At 37.9% G+C, this 20,853-nt stretch overlaps 1 protein-coding gene across 1 annotated transcript in view; it reads left to right on the top strand.

Moving 5' to 3' along the window:
* The window catches only part of LOC122997365 (contactin-associated protein-like 4), a 72,158-nt gene that overhangs the window by 5,723 nt on the left and 45,582 nt on the right, over positions 1–20,853 (top strand). Inside the window, exons 2-3 of the mRNA XM_044373451.1 lie at positions 13,150–13,300; positions 19,137–19,330. Of these exons, the coding sequence (XP_044229386.1) occupies positions 13,150–13,300; positions 19,137–19,330 (345 nt within the window). The remainder of the gene's footprint in view (positions 1–13,149; positions 13,301–19,136; positions 19,331–20,853) is intronic.

Here is a 20,853-nt window from a genome sequence, read left to right as displayed (position 1 = left end):
TATTCACACATGTTCAGTTTGGAAAAAAAGTTTTGAGGAAAACTCCGAAAGGAAATCGATCGCTGTCATCATGAAGCTTTAATTTTGGTTTGTTTTACACTTGCTGTGCTTCAGTTGAGTTCAGTGTTTTTATGTCATGTTCTTCAGGTTCAGTTTGACACCACTTAGTTAATATTTTAAAAATCATTAACACAAAGTTCATTGGAGCTGCAGTGATTAGCCACTTAATCGATTAGTCGATCGACAGGAAATCAATCAGCAACTATTTTGATAATTTGATAATTATTTTTTTCATTTTTTTAAGCAAAAATGCCAAACAATTGCTGGTTTTAGCTCCTCAAATGTGAGGATTTGAAGCAGAATATCTTTGGATTTGGACTTTTAACAGATAAAACAAGACATTTGAAGATGTAATTTAAAGTCAGGGTGAGCTCTAGGAAGGTATAACTAGCATTTTTTACTATTTTCTGACATTTTGTAGACAAAATGATTGATGGATTAATTGAGAAAATAATCGTTAGTTGTGGCCCTGAAGTTAATGTTTAAATAATGTAGATTTTTGCCTGCATTATGCAGTGATTCAGAGATCAGAAGTGGGTTATTAATGACAAGATGTTGTTTCCTGCTTGATTTCCTCCAGGTTTGTAATGATCACTGCAGGCTAATAATGTGGTTCATTTGGTAGACTGCACTGGCTGTTTAATGATGTTTACGGTCAGTAAATGTGTCCTGCTCTTCTATTCCAGGGTCATACTGAGATATATTTTTATTAACAATTCTGAGGATAGAGCTAAAGGAAAAATTCACAATGCCGCCCATCTCAACCAAAACATCAGAATTTACTTCTTTCCGATGAACTGGATGTCTGTATTGAGAGGAATGTAAACCTGTGGATATAATCCAATTAGCGTGAATGAGCCGCGCACCTCCCTGCAGAAGCCCACTGTCCTTTATGATTCATGAGACTCTGGAGTTTGTGACAGTGGAGATGGGAAAAGTGAGAGGAAGCTGAGGAGAAGCCCCCTCTCATATTTCTTCTTTAGTGTCATTTATGAAAATGTGTGTTCAGAGAAGGGGGGGGCCATGAATGCGATCTGATGAAGTCAAGGCTACATTATGGCAGCTGTGGCCACAGGTAAACGTGGAGATGTCATTCAGGAATCTAGATTTATTAACCCAGGGACAAGCAGTTAAGTGATAAAACTGACAGAGGCCTGCAGTCTATCCATCTGACTTTGACACACATTGATATTGGCTCAAGGCCAGTCCCGCTGGAGCTCTGCTTCCTTAAACACACATTCATTAATCACATGGTACTGTCATCACCTACGATGACGCGTAGTTGGTCTAAGAAGAGCGCTCAGTCGCTGGGCATTGTAGAGGGTCCTGGTTTGTACTAAAAACAAGACCCACTGCCTGTAAGTGCAGCAGTGAGGAGAGAAACGAGACTTCAACTGTAATGAGCTTGAGCATGCCTGACCTTTGACCCTCTAATGATGGCTGCAAGTGAGATGATTAGTATCAAAGTGACAGTAAAAAAAATAAAATGATGATGATAATGATCAAAGAAGAAGAAGAGAAAGTTGATGATGATGAAGCTGATGCTGCTGCTGATGAAATTCTGATCATGATGATGAAGAAAATGATGATGCGGAGGAAGGAAAAATTGATGGTGATGATGATGATGAAATTCTGATCATGATGATGAAGAAAATGATGATGATGATGCAGAAGAAGAAGAAAAAGTTGTTGATGATGATGATGGTGGTGATGATGATGATGATGAAGCTGGTCAAAGAAGAGAAAGTTGATGATGATGAAATTCTGATCATGATGATGAAGAAAATGATGATGATGCAGGAGAAGAACAAAAAGTTGATGATGATGATGATGATGATGAAATTCTGATCATGATGATGAAGAAAATGATGATGATGCAGAAGAAGAAGAAAAAGTTGATGATGATGATGATGATGATGAAATTCTGATCATGATGATGAAGAAAATGATGATGATGCAGAAGAAGAAGAAAAAGTTGATGATGATGATGATGATGATGATGATGATGATGACGATGAAGTTGATGCTGATGATGATTAAATTCTGATCATGATGATGAAGAAAATAATGATGATGCAGAAGAAGAAGAAAAAGTTGATGATGATGATGATGATGATGATGATGATGATGAAGTTGATGCTGATGATGATGAAATTCTGATCATGATGATGAAGAAAATGATGATGATGCAGAAGAAGACAAAAAAGTTGATGATGATGATGATGATGAAGTTGATGCTGATGATGATTAAATTCTGATCATGATGATGAAGAAAATGATGATGATGCAGAAGAAGAAGAAAAAGTTGATGATGATGATGATGATGATGATGATGATGATGATGACGATGAAGTTGATGCTGATGATGATTAAATTCTGATCATGATGATGAAGAAAATAATGATGATGCAGAAGAAGAAGAAAAAGTTGATGATGATGATGATGATGATGATGATGATGATGACGATGAAGTTGATGCTGATGATGAAATTCTGATCATGATGATGAAGAAAATGATGATGATGCAGAAGAAGAAGAAAAAGTTGCTGATGATGATGATGATGATGATGATGATGATGATGATGATGATGATGATGACGATGAAGTTGATGCTGATGATGAAATTCTGATCATGATGATGAAGAAAATGATGATGATGCAGAAGAAGAAGAAAAAGATGATGATGATGATGATGATGATGATGATGATGATGATGATGATGATGACGATGAAGTTGATGCTGATGATGATTAAATTCTGATCATGATGATGAAGAAAATAATGATGATGCAGAAGAAGAAGAAAAAGTTGATGATGATGATGATGATGATGATGATGATGATGATGATGATGATGATGACGATGAAGTTGATGCTGATGATGATGAAATTCTGATCATGATGATGATGATGATGATGATGATGATGAAGAAGACGAAGAAGAAGAAAAAGTTAACGATGAGAATGATGATGATGATGATGATGATGATGATGATGATGATGATGATGATGATTAAGATTAAGATTATGAAGAAGAAGAAAAAGTTAACGATGAGAATGATGATGATGATGATGATGATGATGATGATGATGATGATGAAGATTATGAAGAAGAAGAAAAAGTTAATGATGAGAATGATGATGAAGGAGAACATAGTAGAAGTTTATCCCTCTGTATATCATTTACTGGTTACATAGTTCTCGACTTCACTCATTGAAGCTTTGGGGTTTAATTGTCTTGCTAGTACAGATGTTGGGCAGCTGCCAGGAACTGAACCAGCAACCCTTCAGTCGCTCATTGACCTTTTTAACTTGTGATTGTCCCCTGAAGCAAAATAAAATCAGTTTATTACCTTCACCGTTCTCTTTGTGGTTGGTGTTCATATATTTCCATCTTGTCATACATTACCACTTTCTTTGGTCTAATATATTAACTTAATGTAGCTCAAATAGATGCTGACAGGATTTGAATTGTCTCTCTAACATACATTTTTTTTACAATGACAGAACCAATATAGTGCAATCAGAACTCTGCAGACAACTAATCTGATATTCTGTAGTTGCCAGAATAGACTTCTGAGGCTTCTGGAGGAGTCTTGGGCATAATTTAACAAAACATCTACATACAGGAGCCGACTCCAGAATCCTTTAGACTGTAAATCACCATCTGTTCCCTCTTACACTCCAGGCTGCCTCAAGGGATAATTAGATCAGATGTGATGTCTTAGGAAATGTGAGTGCAGAAGACATGTCGTTGGTATTACGGACGGTAGCTGACATTGAACACTGCAGGACAAATCCGAGTCGAAGCCGAAACTTTATGAAGTAACATAGATAAGGTATCTGACCAGCAATGTAATGACTCAGTTCATGAGGTGGAGGAGAATGAAGAGCTGGTCCACCAGTGGCAGAGAATTGATCTCATTTTAATAGTACTTCAGGTCAGGGTCAGCTACAGAAGAGCAGCCCTGCAGCTGGCAGGGATTCAATCAGAAATCTTTAGGTCACAACCAGGAAAACTCTCTTACTCCTTGTGGGAATTTGTGGTATCAATTTTTTTGACGCTGAATCATAAGGTGGTGTCATGTAAATATTTTCAATTGAAACCTCATTAAAATCTCGACTCATCTCATTTTCGTCGTTTTTCGCCGGGATTCTCAACTTTCTCCTTATCTCCGCGCATACTAACTACCTCTCACACCTCTCTCAACCATGAGAGAATAGTTTGTAATGATCATAAAATCTGTCAAAACGCTGACAGCCATGGCTGTGATTGCACTCGCTGAGATGATTAAGCATCAAAGGTTCCCCACCCATCCTGCAATATTGAGAAAAATATCTGCCTGGCTTAATTAAATTTTTCACATCATGCATGTGAGAAACACAATGAGGACAAATCAGATTGTGTTACACAGCCAGATCATCTGCGTTGAGTGGTACAGTAGAACCTAATTCAGTTTAATGTGGTGAAAATGCTCCGCTAAGTGGTTTTCCCAACAACATTATACTAAAATACTTCTGCAAATACTGAAGTGTACTTCATAACTATTTCAAGAAAAGTGTCTGTGCCACCAGAAATGCACTCATGTAAATCTCTTGCTGCTCCACAGAGGGAAATGTTGTGTATTATGCATAAGCAAAGCTTTGCATATCTATAAAAATGTTATGCTGAACTCAAACCAACTGTAAATACAACCTACACAGAATCTTGCAAAAGAGCTTATGTACTAATTAAGATATTAATCTGCCTCTAAGAGAAGTGTCATGATTCCTAATAAATAGAATAATAAACTATGTGATCATTGATGCTGATCCAGCATTCTCCGAGGGTAATAGCATCCACCATCAGGGACTGTACCAGTTGTACTTTTTTAAGGTTGGATATCAACAAAGCATATTTGCTTAAAGGGGACATATCATGCTTTTTATTATGTTCTGCTTATTGTTTATATTATTTTACTGTTATGATGTCAGATGTCTATGTTATGTTATGTTATGATCAAGTTCCAAACTTCCAAAACTTGAGGTGAACGTATGGAAAATGCTCCCTGCAAGTTAAAAGCCAGAGCTTCAGTCTGCTCTGCTTCATCTGCAATGTCGCCCCTATGTCCTTCTCCTGATGACGTCAGATCATTGCACCATCAAACATGTACGGAGGTATTATCCATTTTGAGTAAAGAATGAGAAAAAGAAGTGAAATCCTGCTGCTACTCTTTGTATATGTAGCCTCCGGTGCTGCCTGAAGTCTGCTGAGGGGTCTTAAAGAGACGGGAGTTAGAAGGGCCTGTTCCAGACTTTTTTTGTACTGTAAATCATGCAAAGATATTCCAGTAGAGCCCCAGAATATAAATATAGACTTTTAAGTGTGCGTGATGCGTTCCCATTAAAGAACATGTTCCTATGTTGCAGTGGGCGATGAATGTTCGCAAATGCCAAATCTGGGTGTAAATGAAAGGCAGCCGGTTGCAGTTTAAGAGTCAGTCCTGTGTGTGATGCTGAACTCCTGCCAACTCCAGAAGTGCTGATCAGTAGCTTAGTCCGCACACTGATCCACCTGTGAATTATTACTTCAGGAATCAATAGAGTAACACAGAAGAGGGAGATGTTAAAGTGCAAAATGTTTCAACAGGTGATTTTGTTTTAACGTCTCCTCAAAGCAGAGGCTGTAACAGGAAGCCATAATGAAGTATGACTACAGCACCGGTGCTTGCAGTGAACTGAGGCAGTCATGTGCCACTGACCTGCACCACACGCACACCCACACACACACACACACACACCTTTGATGTTTATGTATAATTTAGGCTACTGCAGTGCTGGTGAAGTCTAAATGAGTACATGTGGTATGTGTTCTACAAAGCCTGGATGGTACAGAGATGAGCTGGTCTCAGGATGGCAACTGCGCGGCTAACAAAGTGTAGTCATCGCTGTTGTTTTCATGCGAATATTGTGTCGTGCAAGTTCTTCTGCTGTTGTAATGCGTGTTGCAGTGTTTCCTGTTGAATTTATTGGTGAAGTGTTCTTGTTTTAAGACACATACTCTGAGTGGTGAATGTTGTTTTATGCATGTTTGGACATACAGTAAAGGAAGCGCCTGATGACTTTTTCCTGTTTAGTTTTGACTCTTTTTCCCCAGAGTCAAAACTAAACATGGAGAAGCAGCCTTCAGTTTTTATGAACTACATATCTGGAACAACTCCCAGAAAATTTGAGGTCTGCTCCAACTTTCGGTACTTTTAAATCATGGCTGAAGACTTTTCTGTTTGCCGCTGCTTTTTATTGTAAAAAATAAACTTGCCTTGCTGTGCCGTTTTTGTTGGTATTACAAACAAGTAAAACATCTCCTGCTGCGACAAAGAAAAATAATGTTCTTTTTCATATCATTAACTAGTAGCTACCAGCTATTTCTAGGACAAGAAATAATGTGTTAGACTCAATGTTTTAATGCGTTTAAAAAATAATGAATATTAAACAGGGACCATTAACAAACTCTTCCATCAGCGCACTGATGATTTTTTGATGTTTTATTGTTTTGCTCCATTTACTCCCACACCACTTCACTGGAGCAGGTGGGAGTCAAATGCCTTGCTCAAGGGCACTAATGACAGCAGTGTTTTTCCTGCCAGGTTGGCAGTTAAAGTCGGTTAAACTTGGGAAATTGAGAGTAAAAAGAATTTGCAGCAAAGTGCTACTCCATTAGTAATCAAAAGAGAATAATGATCTGTACCATATAGTATGTGTTGATATTAGAAAACTGCAGGAAATTAGTTTCTGAAGTGGCTTTGAGTGCAATATAAATTAAATAGTTGAAAGCTTCTTGCTTACAAGCTTAGGAAAATGAAAAGAATCATTTCCTGTAAACAGAGAAATGTTCAAAGCACTCTTGACATGCTGCCAAAAACTCAGTGAATCTATATTGAGCAACAATCCCTCACTACACATGCTCCCCATGTTGCTATATTATGCTTTTCAGTGCCCTTGTCCTAAATTGTATGTGTATGAGACAGTGGGTACAGGTAGAGCACAAGAGCAGCACCAACAGGAAGGACCTCTACCTTCCCTGTTGCTTACAATTTCCTACATGGAGTGTGAACACTTTCACAGCGTTAAAATTCTCCACCACGCAGCGGGTCAGGCTCTCTCACCAGGGGAGGAGACTACAAACAGTTTTCTGCTCCCAGCAGAAACCCAGTAGATGTTTAAACTGAGTCCCACATACCTAGAGGTACAGAATCAAGAACTTGAGCTTGTATGTTTGTTTGTTTTTTTTTAATTTTGATCTACTTTGTATCTCCTATGTACTTTTGTCTGTTTGTAACCAGGAACTTTCAAAATCAGATTATAGACATTTTTATATTTGTCTAATGCTCTATGTGCACTTCTGTTGATTTATGCAATCTATGTTTAAAAGCAAGAACGTGTTTACTTTGTGTATACAGAGTAAACCAGCTGTTCCCCTCAGAATAGAGGGATCTGTGCAGTATAATGCAATTCAATACAATACTTGTGCGATAAATACTGTTATTGTGTCAGTAGGCTGTCATGAAAACAACACTGACAATATAATGCAGTCCAACACAATATTCAGCCTAAAAAGTAAGTAAGTTTAATTGATTTGAAGGATATGGCTGGCGATTTTCTATATTTTTCTTATTGTCAAGAAATATCACGTGCAGAGCCAAACCAAAAATGAATTAATCTAAGTATTGTTTGTGTATCCAAAGCCTGATATATCTTATTCCTCTTTGCTGTAGAGCTCTGTTGTTGTCCAAAAACTATTAAAAACACATCAATGAGCCACACCATTGCACTGGGTGACACGTCCCTTCGCCACAAAGGTTACTGTCACATTTGTTTGTTTAGACACGGTTTCAAAAGAATAATAACAGCGATCACGTTTTCAGTCTCCGGAGAGTAGTTCCTTGTAAGGCAGAAGCCACTACGCATGAGTGGGAACATGTTTCTGTTTACAGAGCTTTGCTTGGTTGTTGTGCTTCATATCACAACCTCTTGACTTTGTACTATATTTAAATTTCTCAAAGAACTTCAATACAAGAGGTTAATAGATTTTGGTCTACGGCACAGAGGAATAAGATATTAATATATAGATCGGGCTTTGGATACACACACACAATACTTGTAAATAGGATCAATTCATTGTTGGTTTGGCACATGAAATTTGTTGTAAATAAGATAAATATTGAAAATTGCCACCATGTCCTTTAATATACCAAGAACAGCTTGTATATGCAACTGCATGTATATCTTACACACCAGCAGCACTTAAACAGCTGTTGACATTTTCTAACTGGATAAGTTTCAGAAGGCTATAAAGTCATAAAGAAATACCAGCATGCTAGGTGTGTTTTTGATTGGCAGATGAAGGACTGGAAACAAAAAAAAACTCAAGTTGTTTTTCAGCATCCAGATCGTGGATGTGCTGATCTTCACAGCTCAATAGCTGTTAGACAGCTTCAAAAAAATCACATCGAGCCAAACAAGTGCGATCATTGTCAGCCAGTTGATGTCTCAAGGTCAAGTCAGTGAATGTGGAGGAGAAAACTTTTCTCTGACTTAGAAGTTGTCTCTTTATTAATTCAAAATTAAATAAATACCGCTGACATTTCAGACAAAACGGGTCTCTAACCTGCTACCGTTTTATTCAGAAAAAAATGTGAAGAAATGAAATTCAAACATAACACATCACAGTGCAAGATGTACATATATTCTCCTGAGATTGCAAAGGCATTGAAGAGTGGGAGAATTCATTCACAGCTTCATTATTTCAGTCACAGTTTTTCCACCCATGACAGAGCTCACACAGCTTTCAAGATCTTAATTAAAGATCCTAAGATTTTTGTATTTATATTGCTAATATTTCTGCAATAGATGACTACATGCAATATCTGGAAATTTAGTATCTTCCTCTGTGCAAAGCAAGGGGGGCTTTCAGGCACTCAGAGTGTAAGTCACAGTGGATAAAAATCACATCTATATGTACATATCAAAAATGTAAAATGTCATGTAAATGTACATCGCATGCACTATTTATGCCGCTCTCTTTCTCAGTATTTCCAAACATTACATTAAAATTTTAATGAATACAGTAGCAGCAGGGAAAAAGGCATGATTTCAGACATACTGTAGAGCATCTTCACTTCAGATTGAAAGTTTGAAACAGGTTCAGATGAAGTCAGTTATTCACATTTCCATAGCATATATACAAATTTATTGTTTAATGTGAAGGAGGAGCAGCCTCAGCTCTCCTTGGCCAAGTTATAGATAGAGGTTGTGCAGATTTGCAAAGAGATCACCACAATTTTCTGTTTGAAGACGGTGGTTCATGTTTCAGGGCGTAAATAGGACTCAGTGTGATTACTGTGCCCAGTGATGCATGAATTAACATTAACATCCGTGTAAGAGATGCATATTGAGCCGCACTGTGTCCAAGACCCTTAAAGAGCTCTGAACCTGTAAATATTGTGTGTCTATTGCTTATTGAAGTGGAGGAAGATGCTCACTGGCTTGATGCAATCTCGACTTCTGCTGGGACTTTGCTATTTCAGCGAAATGGTAAAGTGGATGCTATATAGCAGATGGAGAGATAGGTGGATGAGAGGAGTGAAGCTCACTAGTGAAGCTCACTCTGCTGAATAAATGATGATTTAACACATGTCATGGGTGTCCAGGGAGGGTTTTTCAGTTTATAGTGTTTTCAGGCTCACAGAGCTTTGAATGTGAGAGCTGAAAAGGAAAGACTAATGATTCAATTTGTGTTGGTGTATCTCTGTTAAGGCCAGAGGCTGTCAGACTAAAACTCTACAGCAGCCTCGACACTGAATCCTCCGTGTGTCAGTGAGAGATTTCTAAAAGTGCACTAAAACTGGAATGGTGGTTTTAAAAAACCCAAAGTCTGAGAAAGGATTCACCTGTATTTAGCCGACAGCGCTAACCAACAGCACAATTGACTGTGTGATTTGGAAACAGGACCTGAAACTGTCTTTAAAGACTCACTACAACATAAGAAACGTGCAGAGCTACTGTAAGAACAGCAGCTGACTGTATCGAGTAAATGTTGTACAGTCCACAATGTAATTAGACCTATGTAATTTTCTGTGTTTAGCTATGTGGTTGCTAACTTTACTAGCGTCTCTTAGTGGCTAAAAATAGATCTATCAGAGCTTTATCGTGGTTTAGTTTTCCAGAGCTTTAGTGAGTTCAGAGCTAATGCTAAAGCTAGTAGAGGAAAAGCAGCTTTTCACAGTGATTTTCTTAGTTGATTCTCAGTTAATAGATGTATTTTCAAAGATGTAATTTCTTATGAATTAGAAGCTATTAACCATAATCTTTTATAAGTGCTTTATAAGGTTGTAAGTGGTTGTAAACCAAATTTTGTCATCTGGTATAGACCTTTATGCTGTATATTACATTTTTCTTTGTGGTCAGACTCCCTTTTTGTTCTTGTCAAACTCCAAAACAAAAAAAGGACATATACTAAGTGTGGAAAGGTGAACTCAAATGGGTCGATATCCTGTATTTTAATACTAGCTAATGGAGAAATAACTGTCCCACTCCCACAGGCCAGATCTCTTTAAACTGTTAGGAGTAAATGTTCATTTCTCATCTCAGAACATTCGAGATTGAGACCCTCAGGAGGAAGACCTCAGCAAAGCACCTGGGACAAGCAAGATTTAGTATTTTAATGTTCCGCAGTATTTCCTCCACTATGTTCATGGTCAGTGTTTGCCGTTGGGAGTCCAGCTTGTGCTTAACATTTATCTCCACTTCCTGCTAATGTGTCAGGGGATTTTTGTGCCCCACCTGTTTCAGTAAACAACCCAAACGTAAGTGAAGAAAATTAGTTTTGTGATTTGGAAGTTTTTTTTTATCTCCCACATGAGCTACAATAATTCCACTTCTTTTATTCGTCCCCCATATATCATCTGTGTCTGAGGGCCAGAAGGAGGTCTTGCCCTTCAGGGTTGTAAATTTTTTTCTGGGTCAAAAGATAAGTGATAAAGATGTTTTTTTATCCTTGTGAAGTAATGTTTGCTGCTCTTACACTTCTTGTATTAATAAATGAGGCAACCCTAACCCCTAGAAGAGAGAGAAAGGTCAGTCACCCATTGATAGCTGTAAAGGTCAAGTGGTTTCAGTGGTGGGTTTAAAATCTATCGAGGTTTATAATCGTATAAAATTCCACTCACAGGATGTCACACAGTTACACACATTACTTACTTTAACAGGAAATTGATTTTCTGATGCATGAAAACATAATTTTCACTGGTTCCTCCCATCCGTGAGACTCTACAGAGACTTACAACTAAAAAAATATTACATATTTTACAGCACTGTAATATTTTATTTAGTGCTGTAATGTTTTTATTTTACCTCTGTAGAGTATAGAGAGGAGCACCTGACAGCTGGATTTTTCATGTGATAACCTGAGCAAAATGAGGATGTAAATAAATTTGCTCTTTGGGTTCCCGATGTGGAACTCAAAAGATGTCCAGAACATTGCTTGCATGTAGTGATATGGACAAAAGTAATGTCACAGCAGTAATTATCACAGAATTATTTCATTATTAATTTACTAGTCTGTTCACAGCAGCATGGGATTGAATGACAATACAAACCTCAAACATGTTTTAGTTAACTTGAATAAAAACTATGAGTTTCAAAAAAAAATACTGCATTTTCTAAAGTTTCTAAAGAGATGATAAGTGCTCAGGTCCTCTTATATGTTCAAACCTTTCCCAGTTCATTGAGTCTGGACTGTATGTGTTCTTGCAGCTCATATATAATTGTGTTAGATGGCACCTTAGCTCATGATACTTCATTTTAAAAATTTATAGGTTTAATGCAGAACAACTGTCACTGGCACAGAGACCTGATCTAAATGAAACGCACACACGAAATTCCAACTCTGAAGGATGTTTCTCTGCATTCACTTACTTTTACTTAAACATCTACATATGTATCTATCTATCAATCTATCTATCTATCTATCTACATAAACTTAATATTCTTAATATCCATAAATGTTTAAATATTTATTTATCATTGAAACAGTTTTGTTTATATTTGGCTACTGCTAACTCCTACTACTTTAAATAATTTTACATTTGGTGAAGCATAAATTTACATTTTGACTGTGTCAAAATAAATCAGTAATAAAGACTGTACATGCCCAGCAAATAATTATTGGTTAAACAACAAATAAATAATAATAAATTTCACATTTTAAACCTCTATAACTGACTACTACATCAGGGTTTCATAGACTCAATGAATAATGTTTTAACACATTAGAATAGTGTATGGCTAAGGTGCTGTAGCACCGTGCAAGCAACACATAACAAAAGATAGATAACATCAAAGTCCCATGAAAGAGAGACCAAAGTCAAACCTTCTGTGTAAGTTCCCGTAACAGGCAGAAATCCAATATCAAAGCAGTGAGGCCAAGTCTGATTAAATCTCGACTAAACAAAGTAAAGACAACTCAAGATGCTTCATTAATATAATCTCACCAAAAGATATCTGAGCTCTCAGAGATATTTGGCTCCCGGCAGCAAAGATGCATCCATTAACACAGGGGATTCAGCTGAAGCCTTTGCTGGGTCATTTACTGTAAGTCTGCAGTGCGGTGTATTACAAGAAAAATGATAATAGTTTACTCATAAATGTATAAAATGTTTTCTGGGTGGCCTTTAATTATGAGCTTTTTCAAAAGTTATCTATTTTTTAAGCACACACCGTTGTTCAGCAATGCAAATTCAATGTATAAAATAAGAGAAACAAATTAAAAATTGCAACGAGTACTTGCTGGAATGCAAAAATGGCCAGTTTATCTAATTAATGAGTCTGCTCTGTCAGTTAGTTAGGGCACCATGCATTATTTATCCAACAGGGTCTCACTGTAGTAAAAAAAAAAAAGAAGCTGTTTTCACAAGACTATTATTAGGCCTAATAAATAAGGATTATGCGCTTTTTTAATACATTCAGCACTGAAATCAATGAAGGCACTATTGAGCTGACAGTCAAACAATTTTCAGCAGTATCTTGACTCTTGACTTGTGTATTATGTCAGGATTTTAAATGGTTTGCACCCTCTGCGCTGTCATTCACAGAGGTGTGTCACAGTTCGCTGGTATCCCATCTACTCCCATCATCCTTCAGAAGCTCCTCCCAGTTGTCCAGCAGCCACGGGCCAGGCTTCGCTAAGCTGAACCGGAGGGAAGGTGAGTAACAATACCTCGAGGCTGATATCTCTTATGTGTTTTGGTTAATAAATGTGTTAGGTGGTGTATTGTGCAACACAAAGCAGCATACTCACTATAGTTGGAGACTCTTCCCAGACTGTACAACACTGAAATGTTGATGCGTTGCGTCTTTCTTAGCTGACAATAGCAACTACATTTACACATTCACACCTGTCAGCTGCCCAAAACAACCTTGACATTGCACTGGAGCAGCTGGGAGTTCTGCACATGCATTGCTCAAACACACCTCAGTGGTCGCTGCCCTTAAATCTGATGTTTCCTTATCTATATACCAGGATGTTGACATATCTGTTTAAAGAGAATATACGTTTAAACTCAAGGTTTTCTAGATTAAGGTTAATTAAGAATCAGCCTGACATCGTAATATGTGACTGATCATCAAAGGACTGGATGTTACTGCTCATGAGAAACAGGAGTTCCCTCGGGCCTGTGCATGTCAGCTATTCCATCTCTCCCTCAGCTATACTCCCCGGTATTCACATATAAAATGTAGCAGTTTAACATCAATAAATGATAGCCGCATTCTTGTCTTCTTTTCTTTTCTCTTCCCTCTCATGTTTTCAGTGGTTGTGCAGATAAAATAAGCGGTGAAAGGAAGCTCCCCTCTGTTTCTGCTCTGATGTGTTGCAGCAGTGCTGCTCACCTCATGATTCACTTCCCTGCAGGACACACAGCAATCAAGATCAAAGACAAGTCTGAGTTGGATTCACACAAACTGATAATAAGATAGATGGACGGACAGATAAAGCCAGAGAGTAGTGGTTATTGCCTCCTTACCTGCTGTGTTTCTAGATACACATATTACAGGTGTATTAGATAAATGCTTCACAGACTCTGCAAGAGTTTGGCGATTGTCTTAAGAAGAATTGATGGGAGTTGACAAACATTGTAAAAAAAAAAAAAACTTCTGTGCTGATACGGGGCTTCAGAAAACACATCTTTCTTTTTGGCGCGTTCTGGCAGGAAGGGTTTGCTGGTTTACTGTCGGACCAGAGACAAGAATCAGATGAAAACGCTGTGATGTCTTTGTCTTCAACACAGCAGAGGATCTGAGTGATTCTCACCACCTGGGAGACTGCAGGAAACACAGCCTGCAGGTTGCTGTTTCCTTCTGTGTTTGATGGCAAAAGCAGTGAGCGAACACAACCGCTGTGTTCCTTCACTTCAGTCAATCTGCTCTGTCTCTTTACCGATCTGTGTTTCATCTGGGTAAAGAAGGATCGGATGCTGCTAAAGGAGGATCAGATGCATCTGCATGGCAAAACATACGTTAGTTTACCTGCACAGAAAAAACAGAGAAGCAAAGAGATGAAGAAATAGTGAAACAAGACGCAAACTGTCCTGAGTAGCACACTGAAAACATAAGTAACATTCACCAGATAATTTAAAAAACACCTGTTTCATGGTATGGATTCATGCATACGTGCCATTATGTACACACAGTCTCTTAAAGATGCAGCTGTGTAAGCAATGTGTGCATTAAATGCGCAAACATAGGTAATATATAGAGCCAGATAACATCTCTTCTGTGTTATATTGGTGAGAGTTTAGCCCATTAGCTCTTGTATTGCTCCTTGCCAATGATTTCTTGCTGTATTGAATTAGAGTATAGAACTGAATTAGATTGATTAATAAATCAAATTCAGTTTTCAAAGCGACAACATGCACTTCAGAGGGAATCCACAACATAACAAAATGCTTCACTGATGTAAAAATAAAAACGGCTTTAATTTTAGTATCCCATCGGTTCTGTTTACAAATCAGTGTATAAATTAACGGCTCCTGCTCATTTACTTCTCCTCCAGCTGCTGCTAACACTCCTCATCTTCTATAGTCGTCCTTTGAGGAACCACCTCATTCTGAGTTAATTTACCAGTAAAATAAGCAGAGACTCTCAGAGGCACACAGTTCTGTTTAAGAGAAACACCAAGCTATTTTTGCTTCTCCCGATCAGTTGTCTTATTAACCCGTGGATTAACCTACGTGAGAGCATTGCAAACACAAAATTAGAAATGCATGTTTTACTCATGTTCCTTAAAGATGCAGTGTGTAGAAATTATTGGCATCTAACGGAACGGATGGCAGAAATGGAATATAGTGTATAATCAGCTGAAAATAAGAATTGTTGTGTTTTCGTTAACTTAGAATGAGCCCTTTCTTCAACAGAGCCCGCCATGTTGCACCACCATGTTTCTACAGTAGCCCAGAGCAGACGAACCAAACACTGACTCCAGAGAGCTAGATGACACTAAATCCTACACACTGGTCCTTTAATTAGTTGCCGGGCAATGATCAATCACTCCATTTTTTTTTTTAAACTTGTGGGATTGTGTGGGAGTTAAAAATTTCTGACTTTTGCACCTCTGAATAACAAAAAGCCTCACTGTGACATTACTCCAATGCTGGTGCACTGAGAGTGAATTTGCTGAAAACAACACATAAATGCACCAGGATTCCTTTGTTTTTTCCACAAAAGCCTCTACCATTCACAACGATTTGGAAAAATGTCATAATCACGTGTAAAATGCGATCATAGCGCTTTTAAATAGAGTTAAATGTAAGTGATTAAAATTGCTGCTTCAGCTCCAGTACTGCCGACTGTTATTTAAAAACAGCCAAACAGAATTCAAATGATTAAACCTAGTAATTCTGTGCAAATTATAGGCTTCTCAGGAAAACATAAATTGGATGAGACTGAACAGGGAGGGCTCTGAAAACAAAGCCTAATGTTTTCTTGTACTAGTGAAAAGTGCTCTTGCTCACAAATTCTTATCAAATACGCACAAGCCTCGGACTAACAATACCTACCTAGTAAGTAAATAGTCAAAACACTGTAATCGAAATACAATCAAATAATTAACATCCCCATGCAAATATATATTCTCCAAGAACTTGAAATGAAAAGCTCTCTAGTATATAATAAAGAAAATACAGCTCTATTTGTACATTTTTCTTGCTTTGTGATGCTGCAGACAGGTTTTGTCTGTCTTTTGTCTCTTTTCTTGTCTGTCTGTCAGAGTAGCAGTGCATTATTGATGGCCGAAGGGACTTTGTTTGTCATCTGTTGCATGTGGTGAAGCCATCAGCTTAGCCAACATTGTATTACAGTATGGCTTAGTTCTGTCTCCCCCTGCAACAGTTGATATCCAGGCATGATATCACAGACATCTCAACTGCCAGCTTCTCTCTGTTCAAAACATTGCAGCTTTATATCACATTTTATTCTGGGTAGGCAGATGCTTGGGTCCAACACTGAGGCTGGGTTCAAAACGCTAATCTCTGGCAGTGCTGTTATAAATCATCCAAGTTGGAACCAAAATTATATTAATCTGCCTTGGGAGAGGAAGTGACTCCTCTATGTCTATGAGATTCCTGGCTCCAAAAAAAACCTTGGCTGTGTGGAAAAAAAACAATTATTCTTTGGAAATGGGAAGTTTTTCCACATGAAACTGGGGTCTCAAGACTTAATTCTCATTCCTCTGATGTGCTTCTGTGGAAATTTTGGTGAAAAAATCTTGCTTCTATGAGACGATACAAAGGCTTAAGCACCAAGTAAGAACCAAGTGATTTTCCTTTCATTATACCTGAAGGCTCTTCCTCAACATCCAACACTACTGATACCAAATGACTCAACTGGCAGAGAGCCCAGACACAAAAGTTCTTTCTAAAACAACTTTGCTACTGATACTGCATCATTATTTTTTCTACAATCTATGACTGTCACTACAAAGGAAATTGCAGTGACAAAAGAATGACACTGATTACAGTCTATGGCTGCCGGTATTAATTAGAGATTTGTCTTCAAAGTCAACCATAAGTTGTCTTTTTGAAATATGGAGAAAAGTTTTGTTAGAACTAAAAACACATCTCAACTTCTCTAACATCAGTGTGAATTATGGCGTGTTACGGCTTATTGGTATTATAATGATGAAGCAGTGTTGTACGGTCGACTTAACGTTAGGTGTTAGGTGATAGTTTTAAGGGTGTTCCCAGTGTAAACCACTGGGATGAGATGGTGCAGGTGAGGGCAGGCTGGAGGTCATGGGGATGAGATCCAGAGATGAGAGAAGATAAGCCCCTTTTTGACCAAAACTTCCAGGTACTTTGGAACCTATAAACTAATCTCAGTACCTAAAATTGGAACTAAAAGTCCAGTTGTGGTTGTGTGGCTTCGGAAGCTCCTTCCCCCCTAACCAAGTGCACAACCAAGTGCAACACATGATTGCCTGTCTGAAAACATTCACTGTTATCCTCATATTTAAACAATGTCACGTCTCCCCCCTCCCCTTTCTATGATAGTCAGCTTTTCACTCCACCTTTGAGCGAACCAATTAACACAGTTGATTTATGAGGTGGTCGGACAACATGGTTCTGATCGTACATCAATCGACCTTTCGGCGATTAAGTAGAATCACTTGAGACCAGGACAAACCATTGGTCAACTGGGTGCTCAGAGGATGTTCCAGGATTGGTTTGAAAAAAAAGATTGTTAGTTTGGTTGAGGCCAAAGGTGCCAGGAAATGGAAAAAAAATTAACGTCTCAGGAAAGGAAGAAGCAAAAGTACTGATCATCCTCAGGGAAAGGGTTAGAGTTTAGAGTGTAGGGAATGCATCGCCCCCCGCCCCGACCCAATGATAGAGTGCTCAGATAACATTAGGCAAACAAGAGCATCTACCAGAGGCAGCTGTGTGGTGCAGCTGGTGAATATGGCTGGTCAGCTTTCTCCATTAGAGCAGCAAACTTGGAACACAATACCTAACACTATCAGACATTGCTCTGCCTTCATTAGTTTTAAATCACAGTTGAAATCATGGCTGAAACAGAACCAATCATGTGACCATTAACCACATAGATACTAAACAGAGGCTTGCTTTTAGTTTTGTATGATGCAATGTTTATTTACTATACCCCTGTATGAATTATATATATATATATATATATATATATATATATATATATATATAATATTATGTATAATTACTATATAATTATTTTGCCTGTCCAGGGCCTGCTGATGAAATTTAGCTATCTAGCGAACTCTGGGACAGTCAATGAATGTCCATTGTGTTGACTGTTAAATAAATAAATAAGAAAAAGAGGCGTATCTCCCTTTAAAATGAGTGCGTATGGTGTCCTGGCTGCAAAATGTCCCTTTGTTATGATTCAGCACTTTCACTTCTGCACACAAACACACACACACACACTTTTTGGTATTTTCATTATTTAACGTGTCTTCATCTTATGGGTCTCTGCGCTGCTACTCAGATTATATGAAGGTCTGCTATGAACTGCCCACTTTTTAATATTGTATAAGGCTTGTGGTTTTCGCCATAAATGCCTCGGCTGCAGCTCATATTATGCACGGAACAGTCCTTAAGCAACAGATTAAACTCTTTTAACTTCCAAATTAAACATCAAAGAAAGAATTTGATAAATCATTTCCGCTCAGGGCCTTTAAAGTATGGAAAAGTTTGTGTCTGATGAAATAAGTTGAGTAAGATTCGTCTTCTTTTAAGAGACAACTGAAAACTCGGATTTGCATTTGTCTGAAAATGTCTTTGGCCTTTCTAATGCAATGATTAACAAGTGATTATTCCCTTTTGATTTTCCAGCATCCTTAACTAATTTTCTTGAGAAAAGTGTCTTACAATTAATGGTTTTATCAGTGTTTGTTCATTCTACTTTTTTAAAGAACTCTTAATATGACTTTTCGCCCAAAAAAAATAAGTCAGTACTTAACTCTTTAGATGCTACAGAGGCATTTCTCTCTCGCTCCTCTCTCTCTCTGTCCAGGAGCTGGAGGCTGGTCTCCTCACAGTTCAGACAGATATCAGTGGTTGGAGGTCGACCTGGGTGGGCGGACCCAAATCACTGCCGTTGCTACGCAAGGCCGCTACGGCAGCTCTGATTGGCTGACGGCCTACCTGCTGATGTTCAGCGACACGGGACACAACTGGAAACAGTATCGACAGGAAGACAGTATAGGGGTGAGTGTGTTATAATAAAACTCTACTGACAGCTCTGCAGTTAGTGTAATAATAGAACTTGATTTAACAGCAGTATGTGGGAGAACAGTGAGTCTGAAAGTGTGCTGTCAAAACAGAGCTACAGGAGACAATTTTCACAGCAGATATTTTGACTTTTCATCAAGGGAAAAGCGAAGGTGTTACTGATAACATTAATGATGGCTTCACTCTATTCAAGTGTCCCAGTATGCCATGACAATGTGACAGTGAGCCAGCATGCATTGAAACTGGAGCAGCTAAATGTAATCCAGCCATCAATAATTTTATTATTTACACCTGTACTTTTTCTAATGGCAAAATTTATTGGGTGCGAAAAATGCAGCTATTACACCTATAATATTCCTTTAAAGGCTGATATGAATAATTTTGCATGTAATTTGCTTTCAAGTGATGTTATGTGATGTTCAACATCCTCAGCCAATGTTCTCACCATATATGATAACATCATATATACAATGAAAATACTGACCTCAGGATAAAATACATGTATAAAATGTGTTGGATTTTTTATTTTTACCATTTTCTGGCCAAAAACCAAAAAAAGATGCATTTATCTCATTGTTGCCAATTGTTGTATATGTATGTAATATAGATCTAACACAGTTGTAAAAAATAAGACTGTGTAGTGCAAAAACAGCAAAGATATCGTTTACTACTCATGGTACTTTCCCCATTTCTTGCTACTTACATTAAAATGTAACTAGTGACATTACAATGTTTCTCTATGTTAAAAGTTATTTGAGTGTTTCGTTTCGTTGTTTGTTTTGTCTTAATAGGGCTACTTTAAAAAAATCAGAAAAAAACGTGAAAAAAATCAGTATTGCAACACACACACACCACTAAGAGTAAGACTACTTGAAACAATACTGTTGGATAGACAGTATTAAACAGTATTATTTAAAAAAGGCACTGCAAAGAGTATTGTTTTAAAACATATCCATAAAATGGCTTGAAGCATCATCCTGCAGACAGCAGAAGACCATTTGGAGAGAAGTAAGAGCATGAATCTGCCGTTCACCAGCCATCATTGGCCTTTCCTCTTTATTAATGATGAGTTAAGTTTATTAGATGTGCTAACGAACCCCTATGAACTATGAGAAGAACAAGCGCTGCTCACTAAGGTGGCACGATTAATTGAAAAATCAGTTTTCAGTTAGCCAACAAATCAAGCTGCATGTCAAGGACAAACCTCCAGTTTATTCAAATTTATCAAATACGGAGGAATTAGCATCTCATTTACTCACATAACAGTTCTCAAATTTGAATATTTTTTGCCCATGCTTGAATGTGTGAAGCATTTTACCCTTAGACAGTAGGTAGAGGCAGTCGAGCCTTTCCTCGCGGCTCTTGTTACAGACAGAAAATTCTCCCTATTACAGCGATGCTGTGACGAACAGCTTCACTTTAAAGTTGATGAGAGTTAAGACTCTCACAGTGAGGGTAAAACTAATGTCAGGCTAAGACTCCTTCAGAGAGAGAACAGA

The sequence above is a fragment of the Thunnus albacares genome, chromosome 14, assembly GCF_914725855.1.
Source record: "Thunnus albacares chromosome 14, fThuAlb1.1, whole genome shotgun sequence".
NCBI classification, from domain to species: domain Eukaryota; kingdom Metazoa; phylum Chordata; class Actinopteri; order Scombriformes; family Scombridae; genus Thunnus; species Thunnus albacares.
This window is presented reverse-complemented; position numbering and strand designations above follow the sequence as displayed.